General features: G+C 53.6%; 1 protein-coding gene across 1 annotated transcript in view; it reads right to left on the reverse strand.

Annotated features, from left to right (window-relative positions):
- The window catches only part of CREB3L1 (cAMP responsive element binding protein 3 like 1), a 35,266-nt gene extending 17,338 nt beyond the window's left edge, over positions 1-17,928 (reverse strand). The window contains exon 1 of the mRNA XM_079930434.1: positions 17,401-17,928. Coding sequence (XP_079786560.1) covers positions 17,401-17,502 — 102 coding nt within the window. The 5' untranslated portion in view covers positions 17,503-17,928. The remainder of the gene's footprint in view (positions 1-17,400) is intronic.
- Positions 17,929-24,056: the final 6,128 nt, after the last annotated feature.

Raw genomic sequence — 24,056 nt, forward strand, 5'->3', positions numbered from 1 at the left:
CTTCTGGCCCTGGGGTCCCACCTGGAGAGTGGGTAAGGATTGACTTCTGGAGTCCGGAGTTGTTGGCTTTCTGGCCTGGAATACTTGGAGCCTGTCCTAGTCTGGAAGGGATGAGCAGAAAAGCCCTCTGTCTGAGAATAAGATTCAGAACCACATGAGCATCTGTGTGTGGGGGGCAGGGGATGAGCCCAAGCTCTGCAGATAAGCTTGCTTTTGACTCCTAGCTCACTCCTTGCTAAGTTTACTTCACTTCTCTGGGTCTCAGTTTCCTCATCTGTAAGGGGGAAATAATAGTTCCTACCTCACAGTGTTGTAATGAGGATCAAATATTTGTTAGGTGCTTAATGCTACCCTCATAGGATTATGAGGATAAAATGAGGAAATACATATAACACATGTATACAAATAACATACATATATATCTGTACAGCAAACACATGTAACACTGAGAACAGGGCCTAGAATGCAGTGAGTGCTCAATAACTGTTAGCCATTGTTATTATCAAAAGCCTAACTCTGGGCCTGAGGTGAACGGAGCCTGGAGCCAATGCAGGGAGGTGGCTTGGTCCTCCCCCCAAACAAAGCATGGATCAGAGAATCCATGATAAAATGAGCTCAGAAACCCATCGTCTTAAGTACTCTCTCCTCTCCCCAGCTTGTCAGAACTTACCATCCCTATCCTACACTTTTCTTGTGGTTTTAACTTTCTGAAGTGCTTTCATACACATTGTCTTATCTAATCCTTACAATTACCCAAGGAGACAAGGAAGTTGCGTATCTATATTTGACAGGTAGGGAAACCGAGGCTCAGGGAGCCAAGGAAAGCAGGGAAGCATCCACAACCACAGTCACACCCCAGTCCTCCCCCAATGGCAGCAGACGTTCCCCTCATCGGGAATTGCCTGCCTGTCAGACTGTGAACTCCCTGAGGTAGTAGGGTCTGGACTTGTTTACCTGCTGGGTCCCATCCCCTGGCCCAGGATAGACACTCAACAGCTATTGGTGGAGGGACAGCGCCTTGTACCCCAGAGGGCAATGCCATCAGTATGTCATTCGTCCCATCAGTGCCTGGGGTGCGGCAGTACCAGGAAGTCAAGGCTGAACAAGTCTCCAAGACTGTGATCTCAGCCAAAGGCCATTTACAGTGTGCAATGCCCCCCAGCCACCTAGCCAGCCACAGTCTGGACTGTGCTAGCTACACCCTCAGCAGAGTCTGGGTCAGCCCACCGGGGGGCGCCCTCTCTCTCCCTCTGTCTCTCTCTCTGTCTCTCTCTCTCAGGGTCTCTGAAAGGCCTGGTGTGAGGCCCAGTGGGAGGGGGTTGTGAAGAGCCTAGTGAGTCAGCTGCTAAGGTATTTCTGCAGCAGCTGCTTCTCAGGCGATAAGGGTTTGCCAAGCCCTTTCCCCGGGCCTGGGAGAGGAGAGAAGCTTCCTCCAGTCTGGGCCGGGGTCCCTAAAGGATTCCAGGCAGATGAGCCAGGTCCGTCTCAGAGACCCCTTTTGGGGTGCCCGCAGGCACCTGCTGAGGGAGATCAGTTGGTCCCTGCTTTGTGAGCAGTCCCACCCCACCTGCTGGAGACAGCAGCAAAGGCCCAGCAGGACAGAGCTTCCAGAGGGTGGGAGCCAAGTGGAAGGGGAGGGCGGCCAAGGGGCAGGCGGATTGGGGGTGGGGGACACTCAGAGAACCCAGTCCTCCTTGCTCAGGGCTTCCCTGTGTGCTGGGTGGACCTCTGGGGGCAACGGTGGGATGTCCCATCATCCCCAGGCCCACCTCCTGCTCATGCGAGCGTGCCAGAGGGCCTCCCTTTAGAGAGCTTTGAACCCTATTTCTATCTGGTGTCTGGCCCCTCAGAGCAGCCCAGTTATGGCTGGTTTATACCATCAATTTAGAGGCAGAAGGGACCTGAGAAAGCCCATGGTCCACACCCCCTCTCCCCACTTGCTAATGAGGAAACTGAAGTCCAGAGAGGGACCTACCAGGGTCACACAGTGAATTGGTGATGCTGAGGGAGAGGTTATCCGCAGCTCTGGGGCTGCACAGGAATGTGGAGCAACTTCTCCTTCCTGTCCTCTCTTCTTCCTCTGTACCCACCCTCCCCCCAGCCCTGGAAAGCCCCCTCTGGAGATCTCAGGCCTCCTCAGCTTGAGCAAGGCCCCTTGTCCCTTCTCCCACCCCCCCAAAACCACACCCAGCTCTTTCTCCAGTTCACACACAAAAAGTTCAGGTTTCAGACTACCTGATGGAAAACGATTGGGGCAGCGAATCAACGTTCTGAGGGGGATAGGGTTCTACTGGGGGTGAGCGTTCTACCGGGGTTGCCTTTCCAAGCAACTGGGGTGGGAAGCCAGAGAAGGAAATATTATGATTTGTTTCCCTCCTTGTTGAAGACTTTTTCCAACAGTCTTGCCAATGTAAGCTCCTTCCCGGCTGCCACGCGCAGCCGGCGCCGGCTCCCCTCTCTTGGAGGACAGGTCCCGAGCTCTCGGGCTCTCAGCCCCGCGCACCCCTCCCCCTCCGCAGCATCTCCTCCCGGAGCCGGGTCCCAGTCGCCGACCCTTTAAGTTTAAAGGAGAGTGTCCAGTCGGCCCCACGTGGCCCAAGAGAGGTTAACGCCGGCGCGCGGGGGGCCGCCCCGCGCCGGAACCCAGCATGCTCATTGGTCGGATCTGCGGAGGTCGTGGCCAATGGGAGGAGGCTGCGAGACACCCGCCGCTGGACCCGCGGGGAGGGGGCGGGACGAGGGCACTGGTCGCGCGGGGGAGGGCTCGCGGCCTCCGCCGAAGGCGCGAGCTGCGCAAGGTTAGAGTGTGTTTGTCTTGTGTCCCTTTCTGCACCTGAGGCAGAGGCAGAAATGGCCCCTTTGAGCTTTCAGGTGCGCCTGGCAGTTCTGTGGTGCCCTAAGACCCTTACCAGCTGTGTGGCCTCGACCCTGCACCGGGAGCCCGAGGAAGTGAAGACAGAGGGGAGGCCAGGCCCCAATTCTTAAATTCCTTCGCGGCTCTTCCAGCTCAGCGACTTCCTTCCCTCCTCGAATAATCCTACCTTGGGCGCATTGATGGGGCAACGGGAGTCTCTGTCCCAGGTAGGGGGAGGTGGGACACTCCAGGGCGGTAATAGCGCCGTCTGAGGCTCCTCTCAGTTCCCCTCCTCTAATTCCTCCCTGGGGGTCGATGCAGAGAGAAGGAAAAGCTCTGGGGACGCGGCTGTCACCTGAGGGTGTGTGTGGGAAAGAGGTTTCCCCACCTGCCGCAGCCTGAGAGCGCCCCTTTCTCTCTGGTCCCTACCCCTCGGCGCCTGCACCCGCATCCCGGGCTTCTCCCCCTCCCCCAATCCAGGCTGATTCAGTCTGTGTTTGGGGGAAGGAGGGAGGAGGCCGGAGTGGGTCCAGGCTGAGCTGTGGGATAAGGAGTGGGGGGAATGCCGAGCCCGAACATTCCTTCCGAGAGAGTGAGCTCTGGGGAGCGATGGGAGGAGAGTCCTCTCACATTTCCCCTTCCCCTCCCCCGCAGGTTAGCCCCCCCCCCCCACCTCCTCCACTGACCCATACATTCCGGGACGGTTACTTGCCTCGTGGTCACTAGAAAATTGCCCCCATTTCTAGCTGAAGGGCAACCAGTCTGAGTCACTGTTGTGCCCTGTGTGTGGCGGTGAGGGGTGGGGGGTAGGGTCAAGAGAGAGCAGGGAGGGGCTTGGGGAAGGGAGGTGGGCCCCTGGGTACCCAGTGGTCCTCCTAGTCCTGAAGCATCACCATCCAGTCATTTGGGGATAGGGGGAGATCCAGGCATCTTCCCAGAGCTAGACTGGAAGGCTGTCCTAGGAAGGAAAAAAGGCCCTAGACTCAGACTCAGGAGGCCCCTGTTCAAGATCCATCTGTGCTGTGAGACCTGGGCAGGGGCAGGTGGTGTCTCCTCTCTAGGCCTGTTGCCCCATCCATTCCCCAACAGAGTCTGTGTTCCTACTGAGGCAGGGGTGGCAGGCATAGGGTGGAGTGGACTAGTCGTCAGAAAGTGGCCTCTTTTCCTCTGCTCTGGCATCTCTGGGGACTGTGAAGGGACAGAGCCAGTTTTCCTCATCCCTGGAGCCAGCCCCTCCCTGAGCCTTCCTGGCAGGGCACAGGGGTGAAGGGAAGCACATTGTTCCAGCCTCCAACCTCACTCTCATCCCCCATTCCCCACAGGCCCGGGGAAGGCGGCTGCTGAGGTTTCATATTTTCCCCCTACCAAACTCTTCACCACAGAGCCCGAGTCCAAATAAGCAGAAATGCTTCCCTGTGTGTGTGTGTGTGTGTGTGTGTGTGTGTGTGTGTGCGTGTGTGCGCGCGCGCGCGCGTGCATGTGCGCACATGCTACACAGACGTGGGCTGTGAGGTTCTTTCTTACACAGGGAAACACCATCTTCCTGACACCACACAACATAAGATCCCCACATTTAGACACATTCAGACTGTTCCCTGTACAGCCTGGCACAGATACTAATGCACATACACACTCTCTGGGCTCACATAGGCTGACACTGGCAGGCACTGACACAGACCCAACAAGGAAACACTCCTCAGATGTGATCAGACAGACACAGACTCCCATGTGCGCACATACACACACATACGTGCAGTTACCCGAGACAGTCACGGTCACAGACGTGGGCATGCACACTCTCACACAAACACACACAACATCTCACAACACCACAGCGCTGAATGCTGACTGTGCCAAGCCACATGCCTGAGTCATGTGACCCCCAGCGAGGGAGCGTTGGGAGTCCCGGGCTTGCCTGGGGCTGGGACGGTGAGGGCTGGGACTGGAGGAAGAGGTACCATGGGAACTGAGCTCTTCCGTGCCTGTGTGCTGGAGAAAAGAAGTGGGAGAGGAAAGGGCAGGCTGGTGCCCGCCACAGGCTGCCGCTGTGCAGAGCAGGGTCCACGGTCTCTGCAGCCCCCAGCCCTGTTAGTCTGGCTCTCCAGTTCCCCCTCCTGACACTGTGGTAGCCCTTCCCTGGCCAGACCACAGGTCCCTCAGGAAAGTGAAGAGCTGGCCTACAAGTTCCCAGCCAGCCCCTGGCATCTTCTGACCGGGCGGCCCATGTGCTGTGGCGCAGCCTTGGGGTGGGTGCCAGGTACTGTCTGGGCAGAAGGAAGCGATGGCCGCTAGTGCCGCCGCCCAGGGCTGGGATTAGCTGTGACTGGCACCACTGAGGGCACAGCAGCCCAGGGTCTGGCTGCTGGAGATGTTGGTCCATAGGCAGTAGCCGGAGGATCCCTGTGGGACAGATCAAGACACTGGAGACTAAGTGCCAGGGCTGGCGCTGGGGGCCTCTGGAGAATAAGGGCATCTAGTCCCATCCACTTATTCATCACTCGTGCATTTGTTCAGTGTTTACTGAGGACCTACTGTGTGCCCAACCCTGTGGATACAGAGATGAACAAAGCCCAGTTCCTGCTCCCAAAGGGCTTCCTGACTAGTGGTGTGACCACCCATTTATGAAGGTAGGTGCAAGGCTTGAACTCTGATCTGTCTCCAGAACATTCTCCACCTTGGGATCTTCTAACATAAATATGACCATGTGACTCCCCTGCTCACTATCCACTAATGACTTCCTCTGTCCTTAGGCTAGTTTCCAACTTCCTTAGTATAGCTTGAAATGATCCAGCCATGTCACCTCTGTGTCTCGCTGTGTCCAATTCTCATCTGTGTCTCCAAAGCCTAGCACTGGTCCCAGCACATGGTAGGTGCTCAGCTCTTTGCTGAGTGACTGAGTGGGTGAATGAAGGAATGTGCCAGTGAGCAAATGGACTGAGGCCTTTCCTTCTGCAGCTGAGCCTCCAGGAGTGACTGCCCTGAGTTCCGCTCTGCTGCCAGCCTGCTTCTGCCCCAGGCAGTTTCCATATGCCTGGACGCCTTCCCTCGGCTCCTCCCTAGTGGGGCCCGTTGCACCCATTCTCTGGGTTGTTCTTTCCCAAGGCCTTTTTGCTCTTAAGCCCCAGCCGGACCAGGTACCTGGGGACCACAGCCCCCAACTCAGCTCTGGAGGAACTGTCCCCAGGGTTAGGCCAGGTCCCAGAGGATAAACGAAGCCCAGTGGCCAACCGGCCGAGCTGCTCTTCCGGCCCCTGGCCAGCTGGAAGGCCCTCTTGGGCTGGAGCCTGCCACCAGGCTCTGGCTGGAATTCCCTTGGCCTCTTCCCTCTCCTCTGTGCACTCAGCATTCGGCCTCTGGCTTCCTCAGCGGTCCCGGGCCTGTCTGAGTTGTCCTCAGGTTTTATTTTTGGAAGAAGTTGCATTCTCTCTCCTTATTTACTCCCTTCCTTCAGGGAAGGTGTGGGACCCCTGGGCTCGGCTGGGGATCAGGCTGTGACTCCAGCCCCTGGGGTTTGGACTTCCCTGGGGCTCCAAGGAGGGGACCTCCAAAGATTCCTGACCGATCTGATGCTTCAAAGCCATCTGACTCTGCCCTCCTTCCCCCACCCAGTGTGTGACTAATGCCTGCCCCTGCCCTTCTTGAAGAGCCCCACGATAGCCAAAAGAAATCATTACAATTTTAGAGCTGAAAGGAATTCTGGCATCATTAGGTCCATCCCCGTTTACTTGTAGAAGCAATGTAGTTCAATGGTTATAAGCAAGAGAGGCAGACAGATCCAGTTCTAATCCTGGCTCTGCTGCCTACTGTGTAGCCTTGGGCAAGTTACTTAACCTTTCTGAGCCTCTGTCTCAGCTATGAAATAGGGGAACTTATATCTACGCCACCTGTGAGGTTGCTGTGAGGGTTAAATGAGACAACATTTGTAAAGTGCTTTGTACAATGCAAGACACATAGAAGGCTCTTTTCAAATGTAGCTATTATTATTATTATTATTATCATTATTATTACAGAGAGGAAAACTGAGAGCCAAGGGAAGGAATGGACTTGCCCAGGATCACACAGCTCAAGGTAAGCAGCCATTCCCAGAGTCTTTCCTCTGTCTCCATCTCCCTTCCAAGGAGAAGGGAGGGGGCAGGCACCAGCCCAAAGGAGGAATCTCCTTGAGTCAGTCGCATGGGCAAACCCCTGGATCTTCCATGGCTGCCTCCTGCATCAGGCCCGGGCCCTCCTCTGACTCAGGCATTTCCTCCACTGCCCTAGGGGCTTCTTGCTTACTGGAGGTGAGAGGTCCAGGGAGGAGACCCCAGGCTGAGGGTCCACCTCAGCCCCAAGGTGGACCCCAGGCCAGCGGGACTATGAGAGGAGGGGGAAATGCTGGGTCCTGACATCACAGAGCAGAGAAGCTGGAGCCACAGCCATGCAGGCCAGCTGGGGCCCTTCCAGCACGTCCAGATGTCTCAGGAATGTGCTGAGCTGGGAACCACCTCACTCCTTCCCTCACCACCCCCAAGCCCTCATCCCCTCATATGCTTGCTCAAGTTCTGCCTCTGCCCCGCCTCCTACCCTTCCTCTTTCATCTCTCCCTGGGAGAGCCTCGTGTCCACTGTCCCTCTGGTTCCTTGCCACAGTCCAGCTGCCTCTCAGACCTCTGAAGGGGTCACCAGAGGCAAGAGCCCTTCCCCTTCTGCAGACCCCCTGGTCTGACTATGAAGGGTGCGGGGGCGGGGAGATGGAAGCCTGAGCTAACTGGGAGGGGAAAGTTCTGAGCAGATAGTGCCTGCCAGATCGCAAATGTGGAACTGGTTTGCAGCCCTGGGAGAGAAAGGGGTGAAGGCTTTGGGGTGGTAGAGGGCAGGGTTGGGCCTCTTCTCCGGGAGGATGATGAAAGGGGCTTTGGGTATCTTGTCCCAGTTGATGGGTGGGAGGGCCAAGGAGAGGAGGTGCCAAGCTGGGCTGGGCTCAGAAGGAGGGCTCAGATCCTTCTAGGCCGCTGGGATCAATGGGGACGTGCTTTGCCTGATACTGGAGGGTCCTGAGAGTGTGAGGGAACCCCATTAGGGTCTTGGGGTTGGGCCAGGAGGCACGACATGGTTCAGACTGGAGCTCTCAGCCCCAAAGAGGGACAGCTTGTGTCTCCGCAAGGGTGGAGTTGCCTTGGGCCTCCCCAGGCCAGCCTGGCCCCAAGTGCTGGGGATGAGAGAGCCAGAAGGGAACTGGTGCTCCTGGCCAGTGTGAGAGTGACATCAGGGCAGGGGGTAGAAATCAGAGGAGAGAAGGGACCTGGGGTCAGTTGCTGCCTCGGCCTGCTCTGGGCACAGAGAGGAGCCCACAATGCTGTCTTGGGGGAGAGGCCGTGATCATCCAGACAGGCTGACAGCTGGGATGCCCTAATGGACTCTAGACCTCCTAGCACTGACACGGTTCAGGGGAGCTGGGACCACTGCCCTGTCCAGCTCAGAACTATCATTGAGAACTATCACTGGCTCCCTTCTGCCTGCTGAAAAAACTCTCAGCTCCTAAGCACAGCATTCAAGGTTTGTCACAAATTGATCTCAACTTTCCACTATAGCTGGAACCCCTCATCTTTCCTTTCCCTCCAGCCTCATTGGATGACTGCTCCCAGTTCCTTAAATCTGCTGTAAGCTGCATGGCTGCAGGGCCTTTGCTGGTACCATTCCCTGTGCCTGGAAGGCCCTTGCCTTTTATCTCCTCATTCTAACTCCTATCAGCCTTTAAGGCCCAACTCAGTGCTGCTTCCTCCAGGAAGCCTTCCTTGATCACCCAGCTGGAGGAGTCCTCTCCATCTTATACCACTGAAGCATTCATTAGCCACTGGTTAATATGGTGCCTTGAACTCTAATTATCCACAATGGGACCCATCTCTCCTTCTAAACTTTAACCACCTTGAGGGTAGGATATAGGATGGATTTCATCCTCGAACCCTCTGCAGGGCTTCACACAGGGACTGGCATACAGTATACCTAATAACAATAATAGTTAATATTTATATGCCAGGCACTGTTCTAGTTCCTTCCATGCAGTACCTGATTTAAGTTTCAGAAGATCAGGTAGCTACTATTAGTACTGCCATTGAATGGTTAAGGAAACTGAGGCACAGAGAAGTTAAGTAGCTTACCCAGTTTATTCAGTTAGCAAGTGGCTGAGCCAGGATTTGAACCCAAGCTCTGATTGCAGAGCTTGTGCTCTTAAGCACACATGACAACACTGGATGTTGAAGGAATAATGATCGATTTCCTGCTGTCCCATCCCAGCACCTAGGGCCAGATACAAAATATGGTCCCCCATTCCAGGCACTGTGTCCTCACATGGGGCCCCAGATTTGCTCATCCCTGGCCATCCCTCTCCTGATGCCCAGAAAGACATAGCCCTGAGAAGAGGCCTGGGGTCTTTTGCCTTTACCCAAAGAAAACAGCCTTTCAGCTCCAGAGAGGTCCAACAGGTAGGCAAATAAAATCCCTATGGTTAGGGGTCAACAAAGGGATGAAGATGGGACATTCCTCCAAGGGCAGTCCAATGCTGAGGACCGTCCTTTTGGGCAGGGACAGCAACAATCAGAATGAAAACAGCAGCAACAACTACTGTTTATAGAGGGCTTGCCGTGTGCCATGCACTGTGCTAGGCTCTTTGCAAGAGTTGTCTAACTGAGTCCTTGTAAGAACCCTGTGTGCTACAGTCATCCTTACTTAATGGATGAGGAAAATAAGCTCAGAGAGGTTAAGGCACCTGTCCAAGCTCACACAGATGACAAATGATGAGAGCCAGGATTTGCTCCCAGGTCTGGGCAGGGCTAAAACCAACCACTAATGGTCACCCCACACCACCTCAGGTATGGCTTGGCTCCCCAGCGCTTGTCGGGGTATCTGCCTTCTGACCTGTGGACTTGCTGTCTGGTCAGGTGGGGTCTGGGAATAGACACCAGGTCTCAGGAGAATTTCTGTTCAGAATCTGCCCAGAGTGGAATGGATTTAGAGTCTACAGCTCAACTTTTCCCCAAGCTCATGCAACTTTGAGAGCCCAGGATATTGAGAGCTGGGTCGATTTCTTTAGCTGGGTAGTGAGTACCCAGGTATCCATTTTATTACACTTTGTAATTCATACACATGCATTATATATATTCTCTTATGTGCGTGATATATTTCATAATAGAAAAGGCCACCATAATTAGGAGATTGGGATTAACATATACACACTACTATATATAAAACAGATAACTAACAAGGACATACTGTATAGCACGGGGAACTCTACTCAATATTCTGTAATAACCTATATGGGAAAAGAATCTGAAAAAGAATGGAGAGATATATATATATATATAACTGATTCACTTTGTTGTAACCTGAAACTAGCACAACATTGTAAATCAACTACAATAAAAATTTAAAAAGAAGAAAAAAGAAAAGGCCATCATGATAGAGTGAAAGGTAGAGGTAGGATTTAGGTTAAGAGTCGCTACTTGATAAATAAAATCCACCTAAAAAAAGAAAAGTACCATCAAAGCTGAAGTGTGGGAGTGTCCTTTCTCCCATTACCCATCCACCCACTCGTTCATCCATCCATCACCGCTTCTCATTCCTTCCTTCCATCTATTCAATAAATAAACATTTCCTGAGCACCCAGTCACTATAGCTATAACTAGTGAATAGATAAAAACAATTGCCTGACACTCCCTGCCCTCAAAGAACTCTCAGTCTAGTTCAGCAATGAGGAAACCAAGGGGAAGTGATTTGCCCAAGGTCACACAGAGAGTTAGGGAGATGAGGTGAGGAGAGGTGAGAACATTCTAGGCAGCAGGGAACACATAGGAAAAGGCTTGGGCCTGTCTGCCTCCCCAGCAAGTCCCCTCAATTGCTGCTTTCAAACTGCCTCCTGGCTCTCCGTGAGGGCCTGAAGAGCCTGCCTTACTCCACTGCTGCTTTCATTTTTGTTATTCTTTTGGAAGAAGAAGAGGGGGACAGCTGCTGCTGTCCAGCTGTTCTGTCAGACCACACAGCCCAGCCCAGATGTGTCAGCCTCTCTGTGATGGGTGAAATGGCTCCTGGGCCAAGGGCCAAGGAAGCTGCAGTGAGGGCTCTGTCCCGGGAGAGTTGGGAGAAGCGGCACCTTCAGCCCGGCAGCAGAGAAGCCCAATATTCCTCCAGCTGTCAAGTTGGCCTCGCTCATGATGTGGTATGTCCAGTTCATAAGGATCAGGATTTTGACATTCCAAGGAAATCACCCTTGATCTATTTTCTCTGATGGTCAGAGTTCTGGGCTGTTTCTTGCCCCTCCCAGCTTCCCCAGAACCAGACATCCTCATGCCTACCTTCTGCCCAGTCCTGCTCCCCAGTTCTACCATTTGCTCTGCCTGCTGAAGCGGGTTACTTCGTGTTCCAGCCAGAGCAATGCTCATGGTCTTGACTTAACTCCACCCAAATCTTCTTCCTCCATCCTGCCCCCTGGAGCGCTGAGACTTCCAGAAGAACAGCCTGTTCTCCAGCATCTGGAGCTGGTTTCTTGAGGGAGGTTCAAGAGCAAGCCAGGTCCCACAGAGGGATGCTCTGAGAGGGCTTTGGTACCAGGACTTGCAGGAGGCACATCGTATGGGGAAGGGAAGACACAAAGCGGGGCTGGCCTTCGTCCTCCCCTGTCCTGGCACAGTGGCCAGGCCAGACAGAAACAGACCCTCCTGGGGAGTCCTGGAAACTGCAGAGAGCAAAGGTCCAAGTTCCCAGGTGGGCCGGGGAGTGGCATCCTAGAGTGAGGATGAGGAGAGGGCAGGGGATGGGATGTGTGGTCTCTCCTCTGACAGGCCAGGCAACGTGCTGGCTCTGCCCTTAAAGCTCTAGGCATCCATGGTGCCCTAAGGATGGGAGTGAGTGAGCGTGACAGCGGAGCCCCTCGGATATCTGAGATCCCAAACGTTCCTGCCCTGGAGGGCAAAGTCCAAACCAGAACAAGAGCGGGAGAGAAGATGGTGATTTCTCCTCCTTGACTCCATGGGGCCCTGTCCCGAGAACAGCATGCAGATGTCCCCTCCTCTGCAAGTGTCAGTTTTCTCATCTGCACAGGGGCCAGTGATGCTTATATAACAGGCTCAGCAAAAGGGACACGGCCCCAGTCCTCCCTGCCGAAATACCTTCCAATAACTCCTTTGCCTATAGGGATGGTGACATTGGAGAGGGAGGGTGGGGAGGTCACCTCCTCTGAGAACCTTCCATGATCTCCAGCCCGGCTGGAGGCTCCTCTTTGGGCTCCCATCATGCTCTGCTGCATCATGGCACCCCGCGGTGCTGCTCTGTCTGCTTCCCTCTCTGTCTCTCTCATTTGGCTGTGAGTGGCTGGAGGTCATTCCGCACAGTGACCAACACTGGCGCTCCTTTAGTTCCCAGTTGTTAAAGGACGGATGTATGTATTGAAAAATAACCAAGCGAATTCCCAGCTGGTCCAGGGAAGCCGGAGGGACTTCACAGCAGATGGGGACACAGGCAGCATTTTTGTGGGACCCAGTCCGCATCACCCTCAGGGCTGGCTAGGCCAGGACCTGAGAATCCAGGGCCCCTTCTGGAATTATCAGTACACTTCTTGAACACTCAGGCCTGTCTTTTTAAAAACAGTCTCCCCTTCCCTTATAGGGACTGCCTATAAGGGAGTCTGAAGTCATTTTCTCTACAAATACAGTAGACCCTTGAAATAGAGCAAAGTACACTACAATGTGACCAAAACTTGGCTTCTGTCCTATGTCTGGGACCCATCTCAAATAAAGGTGGGAAAAGCTCTTATCTTTGTGGGGCTGGTAAAGAAGTGACTGCCTCGTGCTCCTCTGGAACTTCCTCAGCTTGGCTTGCTGCATATGCACTAAGGTTTCACAACCTTTACTTTTGTGCTTTTTGTGATAGTACAGACCAACTGAAAAATACCACTTTTCATTGATCCTACAATAACATAACTCCACATTTTGTATGATTGAAAATTTTGGACTCAGCTTATTGTTTTATGGTTGAGTTTTACTATACTAAACGCCTATTTTGTGCCACAGTACTGTGCTAGGTTTATGGCAATGAACACAACTGACATGGCCTCTGTTCTTAGGGAACTTGCTTTCTCACAGAGGAAGTGGATAATAAGCTGATAAAATAACAGCAAATTGAGATACGAGCTACGAAGAAATCAAAGGACTGAAACAGGGACTTCCCTGGCGGTCCAGTGGTTAAGGCTCTGTGCTTCCACTGCAGAGGGCATAGGGTTTGATCCCTGGTCAGGGAACTGAGATCCCACATGCTGTGCAGCACGGCCAAAACAACAACAACTACAACAACAACGGACTGAAACAAAACAATAAGGGGTCCCACTTGAGGTGGTTGGGGAGGCTTCTCTAACGAGGCTTCCTTTGAACTGAGTAAGATGAGATGGAGAGAACTGGAAAGCATTCTAGATGTCAGGGATAGTATGTGCAAAGGCCCTGTGGCAGGACTAGAAAAGACTTAGTTTTAAGCTGGGTGAGTGTGGATCCAGGAGTCCCCGCAAACTGGACAAGGGGAAACTGGGGAAGATGGAAGCCCTAGAGCCAACTGGTGCTCAGGGTGAAGCCTAAGCCACAAGTTCAAATCTGCTGTGCATCTGTCAGCTGTAGACTATCCTACACCAGGGGTTGTGGGGGTCTGTGCCAAGGGTAGGGATGACTCAAAGCAATGATAACTCATTGGAAACCTTCCTGAATTTCAGAGACAGTGTGGGCCGCAGTACCCTGATGGCTGGGAGTAGAGAGCATCCTTTTTCCTCTTCCTTAAAAAATGTGGGGCTGGCCTGAGGGTTAGGGAAAAAGGATTCATTCAGCAACGGTTGGTTGAAGCCTCCTCCTTGCCAAGCACTGTACTGGGCACTCAGCAGTGAACAAGACAGTTAAACGCCTGCCCTCAAGGAGCTCATATCCTAGTGGGGGGAGCAAAACCAAAATAAAAAGCTGCCCAAAACAAACTTAGTGTTTTAGAGGAGAAGGAGGTGTCTGGGGCGATCTCCCTTCCTGAAGGGGAGCGCTGAGATTTGGGCTCCTCCATTAGTTTTTCTCTATTAGTTCTTTTGTAGTGGATTCTACCTGGAGACCAGAGTGCCTCGGCCCTTGGGTCCTCTTTCCTGTTGGTGAGAATTTAAAGAGAAACACAGGCACATGCGCTCGCACCCCTCCCCTTTTAAGGGCTGTTAAAGGCCCACACACAGACATAGGAACACCCAAATGCACATACTTCTCTAATCTCCCTAAATCCCCCAAAGGCTGGGGTGGTGGAAATAGTCATGGTAGTGGTTCTCTGCTTCCCTACTCAGCTCAGGAGAAGCCAGGCTGGGGGCCTGAGGAGCAGTGATCAGGTTTAGCCCTCACCACCCCCCTTCCCCTGGGCTGGCCCCCGTCCTTGTCACTCCCACACCTGGCCTCACCAGCTGCTGGGAGGTGAATGGGTGTGCTGGGCAAACATCCTTGCAGCTTCCTGCTGTGCGCCTCCGAGACAACAGGCCTCCTCTTCCTCCTTCTCCTCCTCCCCACGCCCTCCCAGATGGGGCTTCTCTGGGATCCAAAGCCATTTCCCTCTAAAGAAACCAGAGTCATCCTTTCCCCTGAGCCGGAGGACGGACCTAGTGTCTCTCTCTGGAGACATGACCTGTTCTCCCTCTGGTCCTTTATCCCAGTTCTCTGAGCGCCAGGCCCTCTCTCATACCTGCCCAGGGGCTGAGGGGTCACAGGGTCCAAGGGAAGACGGCTCTAGGGAGGCCACGTCAGGAACTGTGGGAGAGTGGGGAGGGGATGGGAGGAGAAGCACCCTCATCTGGCAGGAAGGGCAGCTCCTTCCGAGGGATGTCTCTGAGAATCACATAGACAAGATTGCAATAGGATGAAGGTATTCTCACAGAAGGAAAAATACAGCACCCCTGGCCACCTCTAAGCACACATGGCTTATGCAAAGTATGCAACTCATTCTCCTGTCTCTGTCCAAGCGATTGCATATTTCTTACACAGTTGTGTTCAGGGTAAGCATCCTTTTTGATTTTTGCCTTTTGTACAGAGTAATAGAGCACACACGGTTTCCACCGTGACTTTATGGCTTTTATCTGGATTTTTAAGGATAGTGAATAACCTACCCTCCATTTTCCAGACCGAGAAGCACACAAACTTCACCCCTTTCCATCTTTAACCCTGGAAACACTTTCCTGTCCTCATGCAGGATGAAGAGGGAGTTGGGGATGGGGTTGGTATGGGGTCCCAGCTGGGAGGGACCTTAGACATCTAAACGATGGAGGCACCAGAGAAGGAAGGTGACCTGCTCAGGGTCACAAAGCAACTCCTACCAGAGTATTCTTTACTACTACCCCATCTAGTCTCCAGAGCATGTTAACTATGGAAACTTACCTGGCAGGCATCGTCCTGCATTAATCTTTAATTAATTTTCTCACTAAATCTCTATAATAACACTATGGGGAAGCTTCTGTATCTCCATTTTTCAGATGAGGAATCCAAGGCCCTCAGGAATAAAAGTCACTTGTTTGAACTGCCCAGCTGGCTGGTGGCAGAAGCACAGCTAGAACCAAATTTCCTGATTCCCAGCCCAGGAGTTTTCTTTCCTCTTAGAAATTCTTTCCTCTCCCCCTGCCTCACCTGGCCTTGCTTAGGCCTGAGATAAGGAGCTTTCCCAGCAGGGCTTTCCCTCCCCAGGCCCAGTACTGGATACCACTGTCTGATCATGATCATGCCTCCTTTCCTGTGCTGGACCAAGGCCCAGATGAGCAGCTGGGGATGCAAGGCTGAATGGAGCAGCAGGAAGAGGCTGTAGGCGGCAGAGTTCATTCAGAAGAAAGTCCAACTCAGAGCTGCTGAGGGCTGAGGGAACCTCACAGGGGGGCTCTGCCCATAAAGGTACACGCTGCAGCAAACTCCCTCCCTCTGACCAGTACCTGTTACCAACTCCAGGAGGGGCGTATGGAACCCCAGATCCCTGCTACTTCATTCCTAGGATCTGTGCCAGACCATCCTTAGAAAGAATGATCCAACCTCTTCCCATTTTACAGACACGGAAACAGGACCAGGAAGGAAAGCTGGTTGCATGGCCCAGGCTCACAGGGAAAGGCAGAAGCAGAGGCAGGACTAGAACCCAGGTCTCCCCACTGCTGGTTCAAGCCCTCTCCCCTCTTCCCCTCGGCTTGTCTGCAGAAGTGTGCTCTCTCTGACTGGAACCAGGGGCCTTCCTAGAGAGCAGGGTGACCTGGATCTACTGCCTAATGGAGGACCGGGAGACCTCTCACCCCATGCCTCCCTGACTCAGGTTCCCGTCCCTGGACTTGTTCCCCACCAGCAGCCTGGAACAGTTTAGGTGGAAGTCCAAGATGCCCAGTCCTTTAACTCTCAGTGCATTTGGCTCTTGTCTGCCAGGTTTATCTTAGTCCCAGGAGTTAGAGGCCAGCAAATAGAGACCCTTGAGATGATCACTGGGGGTGTGTGTGTGTGTTTGTGTGTGTGTGTGTGTGTGTGTGTGTGTGTGTGTGTGTGCTGGGGGGGAGGAGGGGAAGAGGGAGAGACTGGCAGGTCACTGCATGGGGTGGGGGAATCCCCCCAGATCCCCCAAGCAGCCCACATTTCAACCCGGCAGGCCCTTCTGAACCCAAAGATTTTCTCCCATTACCGAGCCCATCCCCCCGCCCCCCAGGGCCTTAGGGCTGAGCCTGAGAGAGGGAGGGAGGGAAGAAGAAAGAAGCCACGTTTCCTTAGGGAGGGAGGGGAAGAGAAAGAGAAGGACAAGCCCGGAGACAGAGACAGTCACGAAGCCACAGGGAGAGAGAGACAGTCAGGGAGACATAAGGGACAGAGAAACAGACCTAGAGAAAGACCTCCCTCCTTCTGAGCGATCACCCCGTGCTGCCCTGACCAGTTGAGGTCCCTCCCTGGGGTATCTCTGGCCTGACTTCCTGGGGAGGCCAGGGCAGCACCCCACATTTCCGGGTCTGGCTCAAAACCCGGGTCGGCCTCTGGCCCCCCAAGGGGCGTCTGGTCTCTGGCCCTCGAACACTCCCCTGTGCGCCCCCCAGCGGAGAACCAGACGCAGAGCCACCGAGGTCTTAAAGGGGGCGCAGGAAAGGGCGCCGCCAATTTGCTCCCAGTCTGGTCCCGGAACCCCAGGGTGGGTGGAGGACGATTAGAAGACTTGGGGGGGGGAGCAGAATTGGTGTTTCTTGAGGTCGTATCAGTGGATCCGATGGCCCCGACGCCTCGACGTTCCCTTCCCCTAGAAGGCCGAGGCCAATGTACCCATGGACGGAGCCTCCAGGAGGACCGTGCACGGGCGCAAGCTCAGAGGCTCCAGGTTCGGGGTCTAGGGAGGTGTCGAGGGATCTAGTCACCAAATCTCAGAGCTCTAAGCACGTGTCTCTCAAGGGGACCCTGCACCGAGCCCCCTCCCCCACTTCTGCCCAGTGCTGTGTAGTCCAGTCCTTCAGGGGGCCCCAGGTGCACCGCGAAGAGGAGTAAGGAGTGGTGGAAGGAAAACACAGACTCTTCATCTTACCGCATTGTTGAGGAAATCAGACTCGTTCAGATCCCCCAAGTCCAGGAAGCTGGATCCGGGAAACAGCCTGTCGGCCGGGAAGGGCTCCAAGACGGCGTCCATCGCGGCAGGCTCCGGAGACCCCCTTCGGCTGGGCTTCCCTCACTCCAGGGCGGCGGCGCGCCCGGCCCAGAGCTCCGGCCCGAGCGCTGGCAAGCGGGCGGGGGGCAGGTCCCGGGCAGAGCCCCGGGGGAGGGGCGGGCAGAGGCTGCGCGGCCCCGGGTAGGGGGCGCGGGGGGCGCGGAGGCCTTAGGGCAGCGGCGCAGAGCTGGCTGGGCTCAGGGGCCCCGGGCGCACCGCGGGCATTTAGCCGACTCCTCCTCCTCCCGCTCCTCCGGGGGCACAGCTGGCTTCCATGGGGAGCCCGGGAGTGGGGCTGAGGGCTTGAGGAGCCCCCCGGACTGGGTGGGAGCCGGGGGCGGGGGAGCTGAGCGCTCCCCCGAGACTGGGTGACTGCCGGGCGCTCCGCTCTCTCTGCGTCTCCCTCTGCACGGCTTCTGTCACTTTTCCTCTCTGTGAAACCGGGAACCCCTTGGCTGGTTAGCCCAGCTGGCTGAGGCGCCACTCCTCCACATCAATATTCACGATAATTTCATATTAATGAGGAGAAGGAGCGGCCTGAGGAATCGTCCCTCCTCTTTTAAAGAGACAGCTGCGAGCTAGTCTTGCCAATCTTTTTTCTCTGAAAAGATAGGGGCTTGAAGCAAAATTGTTCTAGAGCCAATAACTGTGTTCCTTGAACCTCAGCATCTTAAGGCTTTGCCAACCACACTCCCATAAGCTCACGAGGGAGCTGAGTTATTTCTGTTCTTCCAGGCTTATGCTAGGGCCTGAACCAAATCCAAAGTCAGGGAATTCCATCTCTTGGGCCCCTCAACAAATCTCCTTTCAATGGGAAGATTTTCAGGTCTCCTCCTCCAGGAAGCCTTCCCTGACCCCCAGGCTGAAGCAGTTACCATCACTATACACCCACAGGGCATGGTGTGCTTACCTCCATGTGCTGAGTCTAATACAGTATTGTCATTGTTTGCTCATGTGTCTATAAACCCACTGGACTCTGAGATCCCTCAGGGCGAGGACTGTATCCAGCTTTCCTGTGTGTGAAAGTGCTGGGGGGGACAGGAGAGATGAGGTAAGGACCCCTCTTCTCATCAATCATCGAGTACCCCTAGTGTTTCTGAAGAGCAAGAAGTTGGAGAACAGTAGTCATGGGCTCTGCGTGAGCCAAGATGTAGGCTGGCTGCATGCTCCCTGGTCACAGGACACTCCCAGGCCCCCTGGATCCATTACCTAAGTGGCCCGCTCCAGAGTACAGCTTAATCTCTTGAAAGGGCTGATAAACAATCACCAGGCACCTGAACAAATGCAAGTGGTCAGAAAGTCACTCCCTCCGCGGGCTGGGCACACTGTTCCTGCCCAGAAGTCATTAATAGGATTAAGTGTGTCCTCCCTGTCTGGAGCTTTTAATTAGCTCAGGAACCAAAAGCCTTTAAGAAGCAGAGATGTCATCGCAGTTAAGCCAGGGATGTCACCCAAATTGCTCTCTCAGTGCCAAGGTGGGGAAAGGGCACACAGCTAGGCTGAGATAGCAGCTGTTTGCCTGGGGCGGGCGGGCAGGCATGTGGCTTTCCCCCATCTCCTGATCCAGTTGACATAGTTCTGGAGAATGACGTTCTGACCCTCCACATTGTCATATGACTATTAGCTCCTGGGCCTCCCGGAGAGTTTGCTCTTGAGAAGCTGGGAATACAGCCCATGCTCTGGGGACCAGTTCACCAGCAATGTAACTCTGAGAAGTTAGGCAGGGCCAAAAAGAAATCAGTTCACTCTCTAAACAGTGCCAGGTAGAATTAGGGTGCTGAGACCATGGGAGTTTTCCCCAAGTGTGTCACCTCTGGCCAACTGGGGAGCAGTCAGATACTGAGAATGTAGCTGATCCTTTGTGGGCGTGGGGGATTGCCGTCTCTGGCTGGGCAGACAAGTCAGTCCATGGTGGGTGAGCTTGCGACTGCAGGTGTCTGGAGTCCTGGCTCCCGAGCTGGAGTCCCTGCAGGTCCCCAGAAGGAACAAAAGTGCCCCTCTGCCTGAGGTTGGCTGGAAATTGTGCCTGTGTTCCTCCCAGCCTGCTCTGTAATTAGAGACATAAGCACCACTTAAGTGACTGGGGAAGATTATACAGTTTTAGATAAATAAGATTAGCGTGTCCTCTCTTTCCTGATTCTTACCCAGGTGAACACCCCAGGAAACCATTGAAAATAATCCTGGGGAGACACTCTGGTTCCAGCACCTCCTGTGGAGTCTGAGAGGCAGGAGGTCCCAAGAGAAATCCTGGGGGGAAGGGACGGGGAGAGGAGAGAAGAGGAATGGGCAGTGTGGAGCCTGGCACGTACAGTAGAGAAGGATGGCAGGGGGTTTGTTCACACATTCTACAAGTATTATTGAGCACCTGTGAACAGTCCCTAGACCAGGCCCTGGGGATACAGTCGTGATTAAGTACTTAAGTTCTAGAGTGAATGAGGAAAGAATGGGCAAAAAAAAAAAAAAAAAATGTTACGAAGATAATTTCAAATAGTAATAGGACTATGAAGGAAATAAAATAGTGTGATATGATTGAGTAGGTAAGGAAGCCCTCTCTAAAGAAGTGATGTGTGATCTGAGAACTGGAGTCATTTATGGGGCAAAAATGGAGGGAAAAGCATTCCAGATAGAGGGAACAGCAAGTAGAGGAGAAAGCAAGAGAAAGACTGGGAGGGGCAGGCAGTGACATGGGAGAGAGAGGATGAATGTGAAACCCCAAGGCCCTATACACAGTCACTATGGTCTCACTGATTCTATTCAAGTAGTGAAAAGAATTGTGCCTGTTCAGGTTAGAGGGCCCACCTGAAGCCTTCTGTAGCAGTCATCCCTTCGGTATCTAGATCTCTTAAAGATTTTCCAGCAGAGGAAAGTAGACAGCTCACCAGGTCTGCAGTCTGGGTTCTGACCCAACAGGGAGGGTCTACTTCCTCCAGGCCAGTCCTGAGCTTGAGGCCCAGATGCCTCAGGCCCCTTCTCTACATCTGAAGGGGCGGGGGAAGGAGGCCCAGATTGGTGCTGCAAAATACTCCAGGTCAAGAAAAGCTCACAGACCGTAGCCCCTCCGGTTGTGGCCTCAGGAAAGTCTGGTTGGTGCGCTCAGCAGTGGCTCCAGCTGTGAAGCATAACGCATAAAGATGCTCCAACCCACACAGCGACGCACAGGAGGGAAGGGACAGAGGTAAGCTTCCTGCCTGTTCCAGACACTGGAGGTCAGGTGGAGAGAGAGGCGCAGGGAATAGGGGGAGGTAGGGTGAAGGACCTGCCTCTTTAGGAAGCCTGGAGCTCCGATTTTCCAGGCTTCCATCCTGGAGCCTCCAGGAGGGTGCAAGGCTGGGTGTTTACACTTGGCAGGCAGGCTCTGGGTGGTGGTGAGAAGGTCGCCCAAAGTAAACCTGCCTTGTTTGCCTGGATTGTAAAGGAAAAAACGCTTTGGCACACTCTAACAGGAACTTCTGAGAAATGAAAACATATTCATCCTGGAGATTAGGCTGACTTCCGGGGCACAGAAGGGGGCCCTTTGTTCTCTTGTGGCTCCCTAAAATGGGCCTCATGGCTGCTCTCCCTGTACCCCCCACAGGGCTAGAAGTGGAGTCCCTGGGGTTGCACCCTGCCAAGAGGGCGGAGGTGGGCCTCAGGCCCCAAGCTCTCACTCTTCTCCATCCCCTTGGCCTGTGGTTCCTTCCCTGCTCCCCCCGGAACCATAAAAATACCTGACATTTATTGAGAACTTGCTTTGTGCCAGGCACTAAATACTTGACTTATATTACCTCGTTTAACGCTTGGAACAAGCTTGTGAGATAAATATCATACTCACTGATTCTGAGATGCACACTTACACCTCTGAAATCAGAATGTGTCTTATAATCGGTAGTATGTTATACTTGAATGGACAGTGTTTCTTCCTTCTTAGCGTACAGTACAAAAAAAATGGTGTAGCGTACAATTGATGACATCTTAGATTCGATGAAACATGATATTATTATCATCCCCGGTCTGCAGAGGAGAAAACCGAGCCTCAGAGAGTTTATATGACTTACCACTCCTTTATTTTGCAGGAAACTGAGGCCTCGAGCCATGAGAGGCTTTCCTCAGGTCAGCCAGCTTCAATGAGACAGAGATAGGACTGAAATCCGGGCCTCCAGGCTCCTCACCCAGGGCCCTTTCCACTCACCCCAGATGAACTGGGTTTGCTCACTAGGGAGAGGCAGGCGCTGAGGGGAGGGCCTTCCAGGGCCTTCCTCAGCAGCGAGTGAATCACCAGCCACTCTGCCTTGGAGAAGGGCCTTAAAGATAGATTTTTTTCCCTCTCCAAATTCTCTGAAGACTGAAGTTCCTTAAGGACTAAAAAAACACTTGTTTCCCTTCCAGCTCCTTTTCCTGGTAATTATTTTAGCTTCTCTTTCCCTGAATTTCTGCTCTACTGTCCCATCTTTGGACTGGAGGCAGGCCCACCCCTTGGCCCTCGGTCTGCCTGCTGCCTGGGGAACAGCTCCACCCGCTTCCTGCTTTGCTCTCGGCCCTGCTCTGATCTCACCCTTCTTTCTTCCACCTCGAATCACCTGCACCAACTCTGCTTCTAGATGCCTCTATAACCCAGGCTGCTGGCTCCAACCCCTAAGACATACACTCAGGCATACTATTTCCTCCATCTCCCTCGCTCTCTGAGTCTACAGTCAAGGGAGGAAAGTCAATAAGGCTAGTCTTTCCTCTTGCCTCAGTGAGCCCCCATGTTGTCGGGGACACTCCCCTGCCAATCCTGCTTCACTTAGGGCTGCAGAGCTGGAACTGTGGGAAGGGCAGGGGCATGGAAAGTCAGAGGCTTGACTCTGCCTGTGATCTACTGCACTGTAGATCTACCCACACCCTACCCCGTAGCCTCAGTTTCCCCAACCTCCAAGGCTGGTGAGGCTGAACGGCCCGTCACCAGGAAGCGGAGAGGCAGCATCAGGCGTTTAAATCAAAGGCTTTGCTAAAATGCAACTAGGCACGGTTCACTTCAGCGGGGACTGATCGCCACCCAGGTTAAGCCAGGGCCTCAGATTCTTCCCAGTCAAAGGAGGGTTTTGGATAGCATAGTCTCTGAAATTCCATCCTACCAGCTCTGAACCGCTATGATTCTGTCTCCCTCTGCCCAGAAAGCAAATATAGGCCTTGTGTGTGAGGAGCCCATGTGTTCTCTGGGCATCGATTTGGCCAGGAACTGAGTGTGCTGCCTGTGGTGGTGTGACTGTGCGCACACATGCCGCTGGGTGGATGATCCCGTGTCTGGAGGTGTGGACCTACATGTGGGGCTCCTGCCATCCGTGCACATGTACAATCCTCTGGAGGAGAGAGTGCCGGTTCACACCGAAGAGCAGGCCCACCCCCCTGTGCACATCCATGCCAGAGCGTGCGGCTGCAAATCTGGTTTCCATCTTCTTCCAATAGGCAGCTGGGCTGGGGGAGACTGAGTGGAATATTAATTGTGCTTTTGCACGTGGCTGAGCTCCATGAATGTGGTGGTCGGAGGGAACAGCCTGAAGCTATGTGGGGAATGAGGGGGAAGCCACAGGAGCGGGGTGCCCTGGGGTTTACGGGCACACTTGGGAGGAGGCAGAGCCCTGAGACCCAAAAGGGTGGGTGGCAGGGGGAGGGAGAGGGCTTCTGAGACTAAGAATCTGGGGACAGCGGGGAAGATACTAGCTAGGTTTAGGGTGATTCGGATGTTTGCCTGATCCGGAGCCCGGCACATAGTAGGTGTTCAGTAAGTGTTTGCTGAATGATTAAATAGCTGACTGCTCGAGTGCATGAGAGATCTCACAGATACTCTTACCTGGGAGAAGATGGAGGACTGAGTAGGAAAAAGGAAGTGGGCACATTTGAAGCACCTACCATAGCAGCCCACTCTGAGGGTCACCGTCAGGCATTTTATTTTATTTCAAACACAGAAAGGCCTAGGAGATAGTATCACCCTTGCTGCACACACCCTCCCCTCCCCACTTGCCCTTTTTTGGAAGGCCCAGGTGAGAACTTTTTCTTTGACTTCAGGGCCCAGAAACGCTGGCTGCTTCCGAGAGGTGGGTCTATTTTTTTTTTGCCTGTGCCGGGCAGCATGCAGGATCTTAGTTCCCCCACCAGGGATCGAACCTGTGCCCCCTGCAGTGGAAGCATGGAGCCTTAACCACTGGACCGCCAGGGAATTCCCAGAGGTGGAATTTCTATCTATTTTCTATCTATTTTCTATCTAATGGACACTCTGGATTTTATAGCTCACTGCCTTTCCTTCTTTACTTGGGCTGTCAGGAAGCTCAGAGATGAGTTTGCTGGGGCCCACCTCTTGCAACAGGGTCTCATGGGGGTGCATTTCACAAACTAACTGCATCCCTGGCTTCATCTTAGCTTTTTAATCCCCCTTCTCCATATCCTTTTCCCTCTATTAATAGCCATTTAATTCCATTGTCTGTAGGGTTTCTCAAGAAACTTTAATACACCCTGAAGTGAGACAGGTATAAATACAAAAATATTTTTACTTTTATAGGTGAAGAAGGTGAGGGGACTTC

This window comes from Stenella coeruleoalba (assembly GCF_951394435.1).
Source record: "Stenella coeruleoalba genome assembly, chromosome: 8".
Lineage (NCBI taxonomy): Eukaryota > Metazoa > Chordata > Mammalia > Artiodactyla > Delphinidae > Stenella > Stenella coeruleoalba.